Source organism: Phalangium opilio, unplaced genomic scaffold, assembly GCF_054372755.1.
Source record: "Phalangium opilio isolate 3A_F unplaced genomic scaffold, DU_Popi_V2 ptg000041l_1, whole genome shotgun sequence".
In the NCBI taxonomy this organism is placed as follows: Eukaryota; Metazoa; Arthropoda; class Arachnida; order Opiliones; family Phalangiidae; genus Phalangium; species Phalangium opilio.
The window spans coordinates 5,121,239-5,133,336 of record NW_028324165.1 but is presented as its reverse complement, the minus strand read 5'-3'; the positions used below and the strand labels follow the sequence as shown (position 1 = coordinate 5,133,336).

The window sequence follows — 12,098 nt, the reverse complement described above, 5'->3', positions numbered from 1 at the left end:
TTTCGGTAATGACAACGGCTACAGTTCCTGACAACAGCATGAGAAGAAAGTAGAAAGGAACACTGACGCTACTCAGGTCCAAGGCCTCAGTGCTTTTCAATGGTTTCTTCCAAATGAACTGTTCAACATAGTAATCTAACAATAGTTCCTGATACTTGAAAACTTGCTTTTCGAAAATCGGTTCCACCCTGAAAAAAAAACTGGCGTTAAGACTTTTAATTTTTGTATGAAAAAATTGATACTGACATCAATTGGGCGTTCAATTGTGGTGTACTTCTGATCCAAGAGGTGTTGAAAATGTAATGTCTGTAGTTGAGTTTAAGAACTTCTCGCGAAAAGTAAAATCCTCCGTTTTTCACCATGAATTCAGCTATCTCAGGATATTGCAGGAAATTTATCATCAGCATCATCATGAAGTCTGCTTCTACAATCAGTGCTTTTTCCCCCGAAAAAATAGGAGTGAATGCTTGCATCCATAATCCTTCGAAATAATTGGTCAGTCCCTTCTCATCGAATGAATCCAGCCATTCCTTGACAATTGGGTCCAGGGCCGCCTGATATAAACCAATGACGTCAGAATAAAAGTGGACTTAAACACAAGATTATTCACCAATTCTTCCATATATTCGAAATCGCTTGGAGAAATAAATGCCGGCGCAATTCCCGATTTGATCAAGTCCGAGAGGGTCTCGATGCAGGTGTAGCTCTCCGTCGAAAAGTCCGTTCGCAAGTAACAACCCAAGAAGAACAGAATGAAAGTCACTCCGATAAGCCACGATGAAGCGAGCAGACGACAAGTAATGTGAGGCAGAACAGCAGGAATCGCTACAAAACATAATTATACTATATTCTTTCATGTCTGATTAAAGCGCCGGCCATCTTTCGTAATTAAGGGGGGGGGGGTTAATTGTATCTCCATTACGAAGTTGAATTAGCTTTAAATATTTGGGACGATGTAATTACTTACGTTCGGCGCACAAGAGCGACGCGTTTTCCCAGACATTTTCCATGGTTTCTTGGGCCATTTTCTTGACAACTTTCTTGGTGGACACCGATTTGTATTTGTTGCTTACGATGGAGTGAATTACGAGTATAATTGACAGAAGGATCAAGGTTAAAATGATTAAAATCACCACCTGAATGAATCAAGAAGAAAAACTGAATGATTTAGGTATCAAGTAAATTGTTATTGAGCAACATTTACTTCGGTGTCCATATTTAAGAAGGACCAGGAAGTGGACGTGACTGCAACTAGGGGGCTGGACACGATAATCAGCTTGCTTATTCCAACGGGCGGAGACGGATTGAAATGGTCCAATCGAGTACGGAAAAATGAGCTTGGCTCTGGCTTCATCGCGAAAATATGAGATTTCTAGAACCGTCGTACGAGTTAAAATATTTGTAATCCGGTTTTAATCAGTGTTAGCCGTAAAATCACATACCCTAACAATACTTGGGTCATTCTGTATTTTAAAAAGGTCATTTAACACCCTATAGTTCCCTTTGAGCCTAAAATTCATCGACAAAATTTAATTACAACAGAATGTTAACGTCGGTTTATACTTTATAGCGTTCCATAAGCAGAGATTCGTATTTCAACTTTGCTTAGGGAACTTGGGAAAACTCTATCATGAAATTTTGGTATGAAACAATTAATATGGTGTGTGTGGGAATAGTTGGTTATGACATTTGTAGGAGATCTTCATAAGAAACCAAAGTCAATTTGTCGATTCAAAATTTGCAAGAGAACAATTTATATCATTTCAGGTAGTAAAATTTTAGTAAATTTTATTTTGCCATATTTCCCGATATACCTTTTTATTCTTGAATTTTTTATAATTTCAGTATTTTTCTCTAAAATCAATAATGTCATTCATTTTGATAAATCGTTGAAAAAATCTCTTATCATCTTTGGTAAGATTATTCCAACTATTATTTCAAGTTTTCCAATATTCACACACCCATTCGCTCGCTAATAGTGTAAAATTTACTTTATGTTGAGGAATCGTTTTAAATATTCTGCCATGAACTTTATCCGTTCATCATCCCACGGGTCCTGATAACAAATGAAAGTAAAATTGTCATCACGAAAGCAATCTTAATTAAGAGAGACTGAAGACTCGCTTCAACAACGTCGCCGAATTTTAATAAACTCACCTCTGCAACGTTAGGTGTCGAGTAATTAATAATGGTCTCTTGGGTGTACCTTTGATAATAAAGTTACTTTCAAATCAACGAAAACATTTTGGATTTGAAAATTGAATTTCTACCTGTATTTAAAATCCTATGAAAAACATTAACATGTACAAAAATGGGCCAAGCCTCGCCTCGTGCCCTTTCCGCCGTAAAACGTTCTGAGATCCCATGTAGAGCCAAGTCTGCCTTTTGTTCTCATTCAATCGCCAATTGAACAATTATGTTATAAATTAAGTCCTTTTCCTAATTAATAACCAATATTCTTTGACTCTATCATAATTATACATCTTTGTTCGTATCAAAAATATCGTGACTTGGCAAGCGCAGGTCATCCCCTTCGATTATTTTAAAATCGGCAACGATTTAGTGAATATCCCTTCGATTATTTTAAAATCAGCAACGATTTAGTGAATATCCCCTCGACTTCCTTTTAATATTACTTACCTGCGATTGCCAAGTCACGATATTTTTGATACGAACAAAGATGTATAATTATGATAGAGTCAAAGAATATTGGTTATTAATTAGGAAAAGGACTTAATTTATAACATAATTGTTCAATTGGCGATTGAATGAGAACAAAAGGCAGACTTGGCTCTACATGGGATCTCAGAACGTTTTACGGCGGAAAGGGCACGAGGCGAGGCTTGGCCCATTTTTGTACATGTTAATGTTTTTCATAGGATCTCACTTCTTTTTGTAGACCCTCTCGTTATACTTCGGTAGTTATATTAAAACAAGACCCTCTCGTGGTACTTCGTTTGCCAATATAATCGCTAACGTTTGTCCTTATTTACGCTGAATTACCCCTTTCGACCCGCAGAGAATATGTAATAAAGATTGTACGCGATATCCTAATATAAGAATGTAGCATCAGTTACGACACATTTCTTTTAAACTACTACTCTTATTAGCTTTAATATATATATAACTTTCGGTTAACTTTGGACCATTACGTCCTTTCATCAAGAACACACACTATTTCTGTTGAAAAGACGGCAGCGCCATCTAGTTTTAAAATAAAGAACTAAAGAACAATTTTATAAAAATTTCGGGATGTTTTAATTTTTCTGTGCTTTATAAAATAAATGAAAACCAAATCCTGAATTTTAAGTTTCTATCTACCCTAGAAGTACCTTAGAATTTTGATGATCGGTGAGTGAGTGAGTGAGTGACAAAATAAGGTAAATTTCACCTTCGATATTTCGAAAAGTATATAGGGTAGGAACTTGAAATTTGGAAACTATAGCTAGGATTGACAGTCCTCGCGGCAAGCAAAATTTCAGACTTTTACCTATACCCTTCACGAAGTTACAGTGGGCTTAAAAGTGTCGTGAGTTGCTTCGAGAAAAGGGTGTCAGTGCTCGACTTGGCTGGGAGCACTGCCGTGCTCCCAGATATCGATCATTTCCGACAAATTCAATTTCGTTCAACGCCATTTTGAGGTCCACTTAAATTCTAGAATGAACAATAAGAAAACTTCCAAAGAGTTGCTGAGAGATTTTTCGTTCTTCTTCAGTAACAGACTGAGAATATTTTTTTTTACCACCTACTAACACTAGTGCTTAGCCGTTAGGCCTCTAGCACCAGGAAGAATTGAGCGGGAGACCCTACGCGGCCCAGCACTGACGGGGGCCGCTAGGTCGTATGTGTAGAAGCAGGGAAGGATTGAGGTTTACTTGGGAGGTGACGGAAGGTGGAATTGGGGTAAGTTACCTCCGGCGGACACGGGACAGCCGGCACCTATAGGGTAGGATCGCCGACATGTGTCGTATTCCCTCAAACTTTGCCGCCCAGAAGCTTGGCTTACAGGAGTGCGCCACACTCCCGGCTCTGAGATTATTTAGTAGTGTTTACTTTGAAGCAAAAACAAATCTCCTACGTGAGGCAAAACAAAACTTTCAAAATAATCAGGATTTTATTAGTCTTAAAAATTGATCACTACTGCACCGCCATTGATTAGTAAAAAAGGAGAGATATAGAAACGCGCCTTATAAAATTAGCTAAAAAACTGGAAAAGGGGGGGGGGTAGTAAAAACAATTTTTGTTACGTCTAGTTTCAGGACGCATACCCTTTGCGCATGAGAGGGACCTATTTCTCTTGTCTCTGTCATCCCCTACGTAGCTGGTGACGTCTTAGCGACAAAAAGGATAACAGGGATCCATGTAATTCAAGCCTGAGGAGAACCTATAACGTCAACTATGCGCGAGAAAGCTGCGCGCAGGCGCCGCGTAGTACCGTAGATTTACCCCGGTTCTCACCACGTATGGATCATGGTCCTGCTTATACTGATTCTCTCTCTACTCTTTGGTATAGTGGTGTCTGCAAAATCGAACCACTTACCCCTTACTGTGAGAGTTCAAACAATTTCGTAGGAAAAAGTGGTCGATTAATTGCACGAGAATATTCTGAAAGTTACACGATTTATTCGATAAATTGAAGCCAAGATACAAGCCTAATTTCTGAGTCTTTTAATTTTACCAGAGATAATAATTGATAAGTCGATGTCAGATGTTTTTAGAATGCAGAATTTGGATGACGCACTCACGTTCACTCTCCCACACTAAAACTGTTTCGACTGTTCAAATCGAAATGGTGAGTAACTTTGAAGACACTTGAAGCTTAATAGCAATTATTGAAATTCAATGACTTGTTTTTTGTCAAGCCTAGACAATTGGGTAAATATTTTTCAAATTAAAAAATAAAATAAGATTAGAAATGTTGGACGTGCAAGGTTTAAAACTGGGAAAAAGGGTTTCCAGCAGGATTCTTTATTTTTCTAAGACTGGATATATAGAACACGCAATTCAACAATGAAGCAGAAACATAACGCATGGTAGCTTTTTTCATTAAATTTACTTCATCATATTAAGGCAAAATAATATAGGTCAGGTTTTATTGAATGCTTTCAAGCCAATATTACAATTTAATCTTTCAACTTTTTCAGAAAAATGCAATATCCGTAACCAGGGATAGATTTAATTTTAGAAGTAGGAATGGAGAGCAGAGTAATGTGGGTGCGTGTCAAAATCCCGGATGGCGGGGGGGGGGGTATGAAAGAAGCTCTTAGGCGGGTCATAGCGAGAGAGGTGAAAAGGAACTACGTACTTTTCGCCGTCCCCGTCAGCAACGTCATCAAAACGTAGTTTAAGTGAGCCAATAAGATAATTCAAACTTTTCGATACGTGTTGGAGGGAGGGGCTCTATACTGGGCTATGAGTCGGACTGAAGTAAATACTAACCGTTCTCCATTCCTACTTCTAAAATTAAATCTATCCCTGGTCAGGTTTTATTGAATGCTTTCAAGCCAATATTGCAATTTAATCTTTCAACTTTTTGAGAAAAATGCAATATCTGTAACTTACTTGACTCGTGTGAAACATAATTTTTTGTAATTTACCTTGGTATGCATCTATCTTAATTGACTCTTTTCTAATAATGATAAAAATTTTAGACATGAAAAAGAAAATATAATTTTCTTATGACAAATTTAGAAGAAATTCTTTAATCAATCATTTCGGTATCCTCCATGTGAACAGAATTACGATTGGACTGAATTCACATTCAACTGATACGCGGATTTTCTAATAATCCCACTAATCCGAATGCAGAATATTTTCTTTCTAATCAATAGGTTTTTATGACCTAATCCCATCGATATAAAACAACAAGTATGATCAAAAGTATGGTATAATGTTCTTCATTTTGAGCATGATCAATGTTTACTATCATTTGTGCAAAGTTTAAATACAATGCCACAATATTTTCTAGGAATGGAGTATTTGCTTAATAAACTGAACATGTCATATATATTGAGTGGGTTTTTTACTGCACATAATGTTAATCAATTAATTTAACAAATTACGCATTCGAATCACATTAAAGACTGTGTATTTGACGCATTATATTGTACTACACATCAACTTTTTATTATGACAATAACATATTCAATATAATTGAGTAAATCATACGGATTTAATCAATAGATTTGTCCAATAACGTTTTTAAGGTTTTCTTTTCTAAAAATTGGGTATTCAACATCATGATGGATTTTGAAAATAGCATGAACAATATTGTGCACATAATTAGAGAAAAACTACCAATACAGGGTTGAGACGGTGACCATCAAAATTATGTAACGCTTTTAGCACGTTTTTCTGATATCTATGCACGGCATAACACTATAAAACATAGTTTTGATTGCTTAATTTAATATGTGAAACATACATCAATGCATGAATAAGGAATTCTTCATATGTGCAAAGGTTTATCATGACTGTTTTGTCCATGCATTTTACTAGTCATTTTAAACTCTATAAGAAAATCCGTGTTTTCTGACTGAAAATTTTAATAAAATTTTTAATTGACTGTGTATCATACATAATCACATTAATATCCTAAATTCATAATAATTCCCTATATGTGAAAGGGGGGGTTCCCATTCAACCGAATTTCATTGGACAGAAATTAGGTTAGGATAGGTTAGGTTAGGTTTGGTTAGGTTTATTGTAAGCTGTGTATTATTGAATTTATAGGTTCTTAAATAATGCTATGTTTTTATTATTGGTTCCATCGAGTGTATATGCGCATGCATTCTTGTCCCAATGGACCGAATCCGAAACCCGGAGAAGTGCGGGTTTTCGCTCCAATGGGACCGAATCCGCCAAAAGTGCGGGTTTTTCGGTTGATTGGGACTGGTTTCGGCCGAATGCGATTCGGTCCAAAGGGGCAGAGCCATGTGAAAGAGTGCATTTAAAATTACGTAACACCCAGTGATTTCGTTTGTGTAGCACATTTCGAGAAAAAAACGTAATTCCATTTCATGATCTAACCTAATTAATATTCACCGTTTAACGGAGTTAGTAGAAGATTATTTCGGTAAAGACAACGGCTACAGTTCCTGACAACAACATGAGAAGCAAGTAGAAAGGAACGCTGACGCTACTCAGGTCCAAGGCTTCATTGCTTTGCGATGGCCTCTTCCACATGAACTGTTCAATAGAGTAATGCAACTCTTGTTTCTGATACTTAAAAGCTTGCTTTTCGAAAATCGGTTCCACGCTGTAGTGATACAGAAGTTACAGATGTTAAATTTTTAATAATAAAAATCATTCCGACGTCAGTTGGGCGTTCAATTGTGGTATGCTTCGGATCCAAGAGGTGTTGAAAATGAAGTGTTTGTAGTCGAGTTTAAGAACTTGTTGCGAAAAGTAAAGTCCTCCGTTTCTCAAGAAAAACTCTTTCGTCTTGGGATCATACAGAAAATTTCTCATCACCAGTATCATTGTAATATTTTTAGAAAACCACACAACGTATTTAAAATTAACTAAGATAGTTTATTTCATTCCTATTTACAAGAGCTAAAATTACAACGCGACATTTATGAAACTCAAATTAAAACCAACTGCCGTTCTTATCTTTTCAGTCTAAGATTACAACTCGGTTATCAAATTTACATAGATAGTTTTTTACAGTTTGACCTATTTTTTGCCTACAGATAATAATTTTGAACATCCATTTTTTACACTCCCCGCCGATGGCGAAATCCTGAGTCCATCTTCTAAATTTCGAGCGGACAGATCAAGTTGACTGGTCTTTTAAGTATGACTTTAGATGGCAGGCGAATGGAGCATGAACGTACTTTTCCATCTCGACCTCTGAAGACTTCCTCTACTCGAACTAACTTCCATATGTGACGAGGCACATTGTCGTCTCGGAGCAACGCCAGCTCACCTGGTTGAATGTAGTGTGATGAAGTTCTTCTGGATTTCTCATGAGCAGATCTCAGTTCGAGAATATATTCTTTACGCCATCTGGTCCAGAACTGTGTAATTAGTTTCTCTTGAAACTTCCATCTACGCCTTAGTTCATCTCTCGTATTGGAAAAATTGATATTTTCTTGAGTGGCTGGTGGTAATGACAACACCCGTCGTCCAATGAGGAAGTGCGCCGGGGTTAAAGGTTCCTCATTAGATTCGTCGTTAACATATGTTATTGGGCGGGAATTCAATACTGCTTCCACTTCCGTCAATACGGTGGTAATTTCTTCAAAGTCGAGGAAGGCCTGACCAAGTATTCTTTTAAGGCAGGACTTGATAGAGCGGACTAATCGTTCATAAAACCCGCCCCACCAGGCGGCTCGCTCTATGATATACTTCCACACGACTCCCTGATGACCAAAGAAATCCTTCACTTCGTCAACAGAAATTCTCTTCCAAAGTAATTTCAATTCCCGATCCGCTCTTTGAAAGGAATTTGTGTTGTCATTATAAACAACCTTGACTAGGCCACGTCTGGAGATAAATCGCCGAAATGATTGAAGAAATGACTTGGCCGACATATCCGAAACCAACTAAAAGTGAAGTGCCCGTGTTACACCACAAGTGAAGAGGGCTATATAGGATTTTCTTCGTTCATTCTGATCTTTAGTATAGATTGGTCCCGCGAAGTCGAGACCCGTCACTTCGAAGGGTTTCGCCTGATTAACTCTGTCCGATGGCAGTGGAGCTGTGTCCTCGATGACAGGTTTTACTCGTAATCTTTTACAAAAAAGACACTTATTGATACGATTCTTGATTTGTTGTCTACTCTTTAAAATCCAGAATCTCTCTCTGACTTGAGTTAAGGTTGACGTTATTCCTGAATGCATAACTTTCTCGTGGGCCAAGTCAATTTGTAGTTCGGAGAATCGATGTCCTGCCGGCAAGATAATGGGATGTTTCTCGTGAAATGACAGTTCAGAGTGCTGTAATCGACCACCGATTCGAATTATTCCTTCTTCGTCCAGGAATGGATTGTACTTGATTAACGTCGAATTTTTTGACAAGGGTTCCTTGAGTTTCAAAGATCTTATGACTTCTGGGAAGATTTCACGTTGAGTCTGTTGGATCCAATAATTTTCGGCTCGCTTAAGTTCTTCCGTGGTCAAAACGTCCAAATTTCTATGTTCCTTGAGCTTTCTGAGGTTCTTGAGATATCGAAAAATCCATGCTGTCACTCTTATTATTTTTCTCAAAGAACTTGAATCGTTGAGATTTAGAATAGGTTCAATATTCTCGACGTTGCAAACATGTTGAGAAATGGTTAAGTGGTTCGCTCGCAGTTCCTGAATGACTTCTTTCTCGTCTACTGGTAGTTGGTTCTTAGGCCAGTGATCTTCAGTCAAACTAAGCCAAGGGGGGCCGCTCCACCAGAGTTGATTCTTCATAAATTCTTCGACATTCTGTCCTCGACTTAGACAATCTGCAGGATTTTCGCTCCCAGGGCAATGATTCCAAGAGTGCTTTTCACTAAACCTTAGTATTTCGTGGACTCTGTTGGAGACAAACTGCTTCCAACGACTTGATTATCCCTTGATCCAGTGAATTGTTATTGCAGAATCACTCCAAAAATATAGATCTGGTTCTTTGTCCTTGAAATTAATCTTCAAGCGGTTCATTAGTCTCGATCCAATTAGAGCGAACATCAGTTCCAATCTCGGTATAGTGAGAGCTTTGAGGGGTGCAACTCTTGACTTGGAGCCCACAAGACTGACATAAGAGTGTCCATCATTGGAAGTGCATCGAAGGTAAAGACAGGCGCCGTAAGCTCGCTGACTAGCGTCGGTGAAACAGTTCAGTTGTAAAGAGGCTTCACGATAGTTTGTTACGGGTGGTAAGTAATGTCTTGGAATCTTCAATTCGTTTAACTTTGGCAATTCTCTACACCAGGACTTCCATGATTGTGTTAGATCCTCTGGTAGTGGTTCATCCCATGAACACTCTTTCTCCCATATTGCTTGAAACAGTATCTTGACGGTAATTGTGAATGGCGTTATGAGACCAAGCGGGTCAAATACTCTTGCTGCAGCACTAAGAACGCATCGTTTAGTATTCCGAAGGGACGATAAGTAGTTTATAATTCCTTCCACATTGAATATGAATATGTCCTGGGATTTATCCCACGATAGCCCCAACACCTTCAGAGTGCAAGGCGACGAAAAGGTAACCTTTTCCGTGGTGATTTCTTGCCAGCCTTGTCCTTTCCAGTTTTCCTCAAGTTTTCCAGAGTTGGTATGCCATTTCCGTAAAGACATACTAGCGTCCTTAAAGATAGTCTTCGCTTCTTTGGAATGTCTAATAGCGTCATCGTCATTATGTGCGCCTGAGATGAAGTCGTCCACATACAAGTCTTCATTTATTTTTTGGCAGGTATCTTCGTATTGTCCCTTGTACTTGCGCAAATGAAATCTGATAACTCCAGCCAAGAGAAATGGACTTGAACTCGTGCCGAAGGGGATTCTTGTAAATCGGTAGGTTTCTATCTGAATGTCCTTCTCTGATGCAAGCGGATTACGTGACCACAAAAATCGGAACGAATCTTGGTCTTCCTTTTTAAGCGAAACTTTAAGAAACGCTTGATCGACGTCAGCTATGAAGGCAACCTTGTAAATTCGGAATCTTGTCAGGACGTCCAATAAATCTGGGTTCACATTTGGTCCAGATAAAAGGCAATCATTCAAGGATAGGCTTCCAGGCTCATGTGAGGAGCCATCGAACACGATTCGAACCTTTGTCGTTGAACGCTCTTCTTTGATCACTGGTTGATGCGGTAAATAGAATAGCCTTGTGTTATTTAATGGAGGAGTTTCAGGGCGGACTAGTTCAATCATTCTCTTCTGAAGATAGTCGTCGATGATGGTTTGGTACTTGAACAAGAGTAACGGATCTCTTTTAAATCTTCTGGTTAGGCTGAGGAGTCTCCTTTTCGCGCCGACATAATTACTTGAGAGCTCTTCATGGTGATCCTTCCACAATAAAGGAGCCTCGTATCTTCCATTGACGAATCTAATCCCCTTTTCCAGTTTACCCACTGTTTCTTCGTCAAGGATTGTCGGCTGAGCTCCAGTCTCTGTGATTCCTATGGATTCTAACTCCCAGTGTGCTCGTAGAATTATTGAGATGTCATCTTCGTTTACTATGATCTTCGAAACTAGTACTGTTGATGATTGAGAGACAACTTGCATACCTAGGACCGACGAAGGACCGTGGACCAGCCACCCTAATTCGCTTTCGATTGCAACCAAATTTTCGTTAAGTCGTTCGATGTTGCCGCTCATTATTTTCCAGTAATAATCGGCTCCAATTAGGATTATTATTTCATCACCACAGGTTCGGTTCTTTGGTACTTGGTCGGCTAATTGAAAACCTTTTGATCCTATCATCTTCCTTATTGCATGTCCAGGGACTTCTACTAATGCTGATGTGATTTCTGGAGATTCGACTGCTTCGATATCGATTGTTTTATTTTTGTAAAGACTAGTGAGAGAAACTTTGACTCTTCGACATCTCACTGGTTCAGGGTCTCCTCCGCCAAATGCATGGATGTGTAACAATTCTTCAGCAACGACTGGAAGACCAAGCTCTTGAGAGGTCTTTCGTTTAATAAATGTCCGCTGACTACCACTGTCGAGAAGAATCCGGATTAATTTTTCCCTTTTCCATAAGTGATTTTGGCTATCGCTGATTGAAGCAGGATGGTATTCTTTCCCATCAGTGTGGTCGCTGAGACAACTGTGGCTCCCTTCGTTCTTTCTTCCGGTTTGCGATATTCACTACAAACAGAGATGTGGTGTCTTCTTAGGCATTTCGTACAAGTCGTTTTCACGCGACATTCACGTGCTAAGTGCCGTCCATTGACGCAGATAAAACAACGTCCCTCTTTCTTGAGGACAGCTTTCCTGTATTCTACTTCTTCAACTTTGCTGCAGTTTTCTGATTTATGATTTTCGTCGTCACAAAATAAGCATACTTCAACTGGATGTGAGGTTGTGTTCAAGGCAGCAGCTGATTGATTTGAAGGTGTCTTGTAGATAGACTTGTAAGGTTTGTGTTCAGATGGTTTAGCGTGCTTTCGTGAATCT

The 12,098-nt window shown here is 38.7% G+C and overlaps 3 protein-coding genes and 2 long non-coding RNA genes across 5 annotated transcripts; all 5 read right to left on the bottom strand.

Moving 5' to 3' along the window:
- Nucleotides 1-394: 394 nt before the first annotated feature.
- LOC149679521 (uncharacterized) lies at nucleotides 395-1,071 on the bottom strand. The gene is made up of 3 exons (XR_016365919.1): nucleotides 968-1,071; nucleotides 611-879; nucleotides 395-554 (listed from the first exon to the last, which is right to left on the bottom strand). It is a non-coding gene; the product is annotated as an uncharacterized LOC149679521 (long non-coding RNA).
- A 406-nt stretch (nucleotides 1,072-1,477) lies between these two features.
- LOC149679520 (uncharacterized) lies at nucleotides 1,478-2,208 on the bottom strand. The gene is made up of 3 exons (XR_016365918.1): nucleotides 2,158-2,208; nucleotides 1,992-2,056; nucleotides 1,478-1,509 (listed from the first exon to the last, which is right to left on the bottom strand). It is a non-coding gene; the product is annotated as an uncharacterized LOC149679520 (long non-coding RNA).
- A 4,848-nt stretch (nucleotides 2,209-7,056) lies between these two features.
- Nucleotides 7,057-8,537, bottom strand: LOC149679519 (uncharacterized). The gene is made up of 2 exons (XM_089835679.1): nucleotides 7,839-8,537; nucleotides 7,057-7,188 (listed from the first exon to the last, which is right to left on the bottom strand). Exons 1-2 carry the CDS (start codon nucleotides 8,535-8,537, stop codon nucleotides 7,057-7,059), a joined length of 831 nt encoding a protein of 276 aa, XP_089691805.1.
- Nucleotides 8,538-8,549: 12 nt separating this feature from the next.
- Nucleotides 8,550-9,404, bottom strand: LOC149679518 (uncharacterized). The gene has a single exon (XM_089835678.1). The coding sequence runs from the start codon at nucleotides 9,402-9,404 to the stop codon at nucleotides 8,550-8,552; it is 855 nt and encodes a 284-aa protein (XP_089691804.1).
- Nucleotides 9,405-9,542: 138 nt separating this feature from the next.
- On the bottom strand, nucleotides 9,543-11,399 carry LOC149679517 (uncharacterized). Its single transcript, XM_089835677.1, has one exon. It carries the CDS (start codon nucleotides 11,397-11,399, stop codon nucleotides 9,543-9,545), a length of 1,857 nt encoding a protein of 618 aa, XP_089691803.1.
- Nucleotides 11,400-12,098: the final 699 nt, after the last annotated feature.

Coding starts and splice junctions, on each gene's coding strand:
- LOC149679519 (XM_089835679.1), bottom strand. CDS start 8,537: ATGTCGGCCAAGTCATTTCTTCAATCATTTCGGCGATTTATCTCCAGA. Junction 7,189..7,838: donor TCAGAGGTCGAGATGGAAAA/GTACGTTCATGC, acceptor TCTATTGAACAG/TTCATGTGGAAGAGGCCATC.
- LOC149679518 (XM_089835678.1), bottom strand. CDS start 9,404: ATGAAGAATCAACTCTGGTGGAGCGGCCCCCCTTGGCTTAGTTTGACT.
- LOC149679517 (XM_089835677.1), bottom strand. CDS start 11,399: ATGATAGGATCAAAAGGTTTTCAATTAGCCGACCAAGTACCAAAGAAC.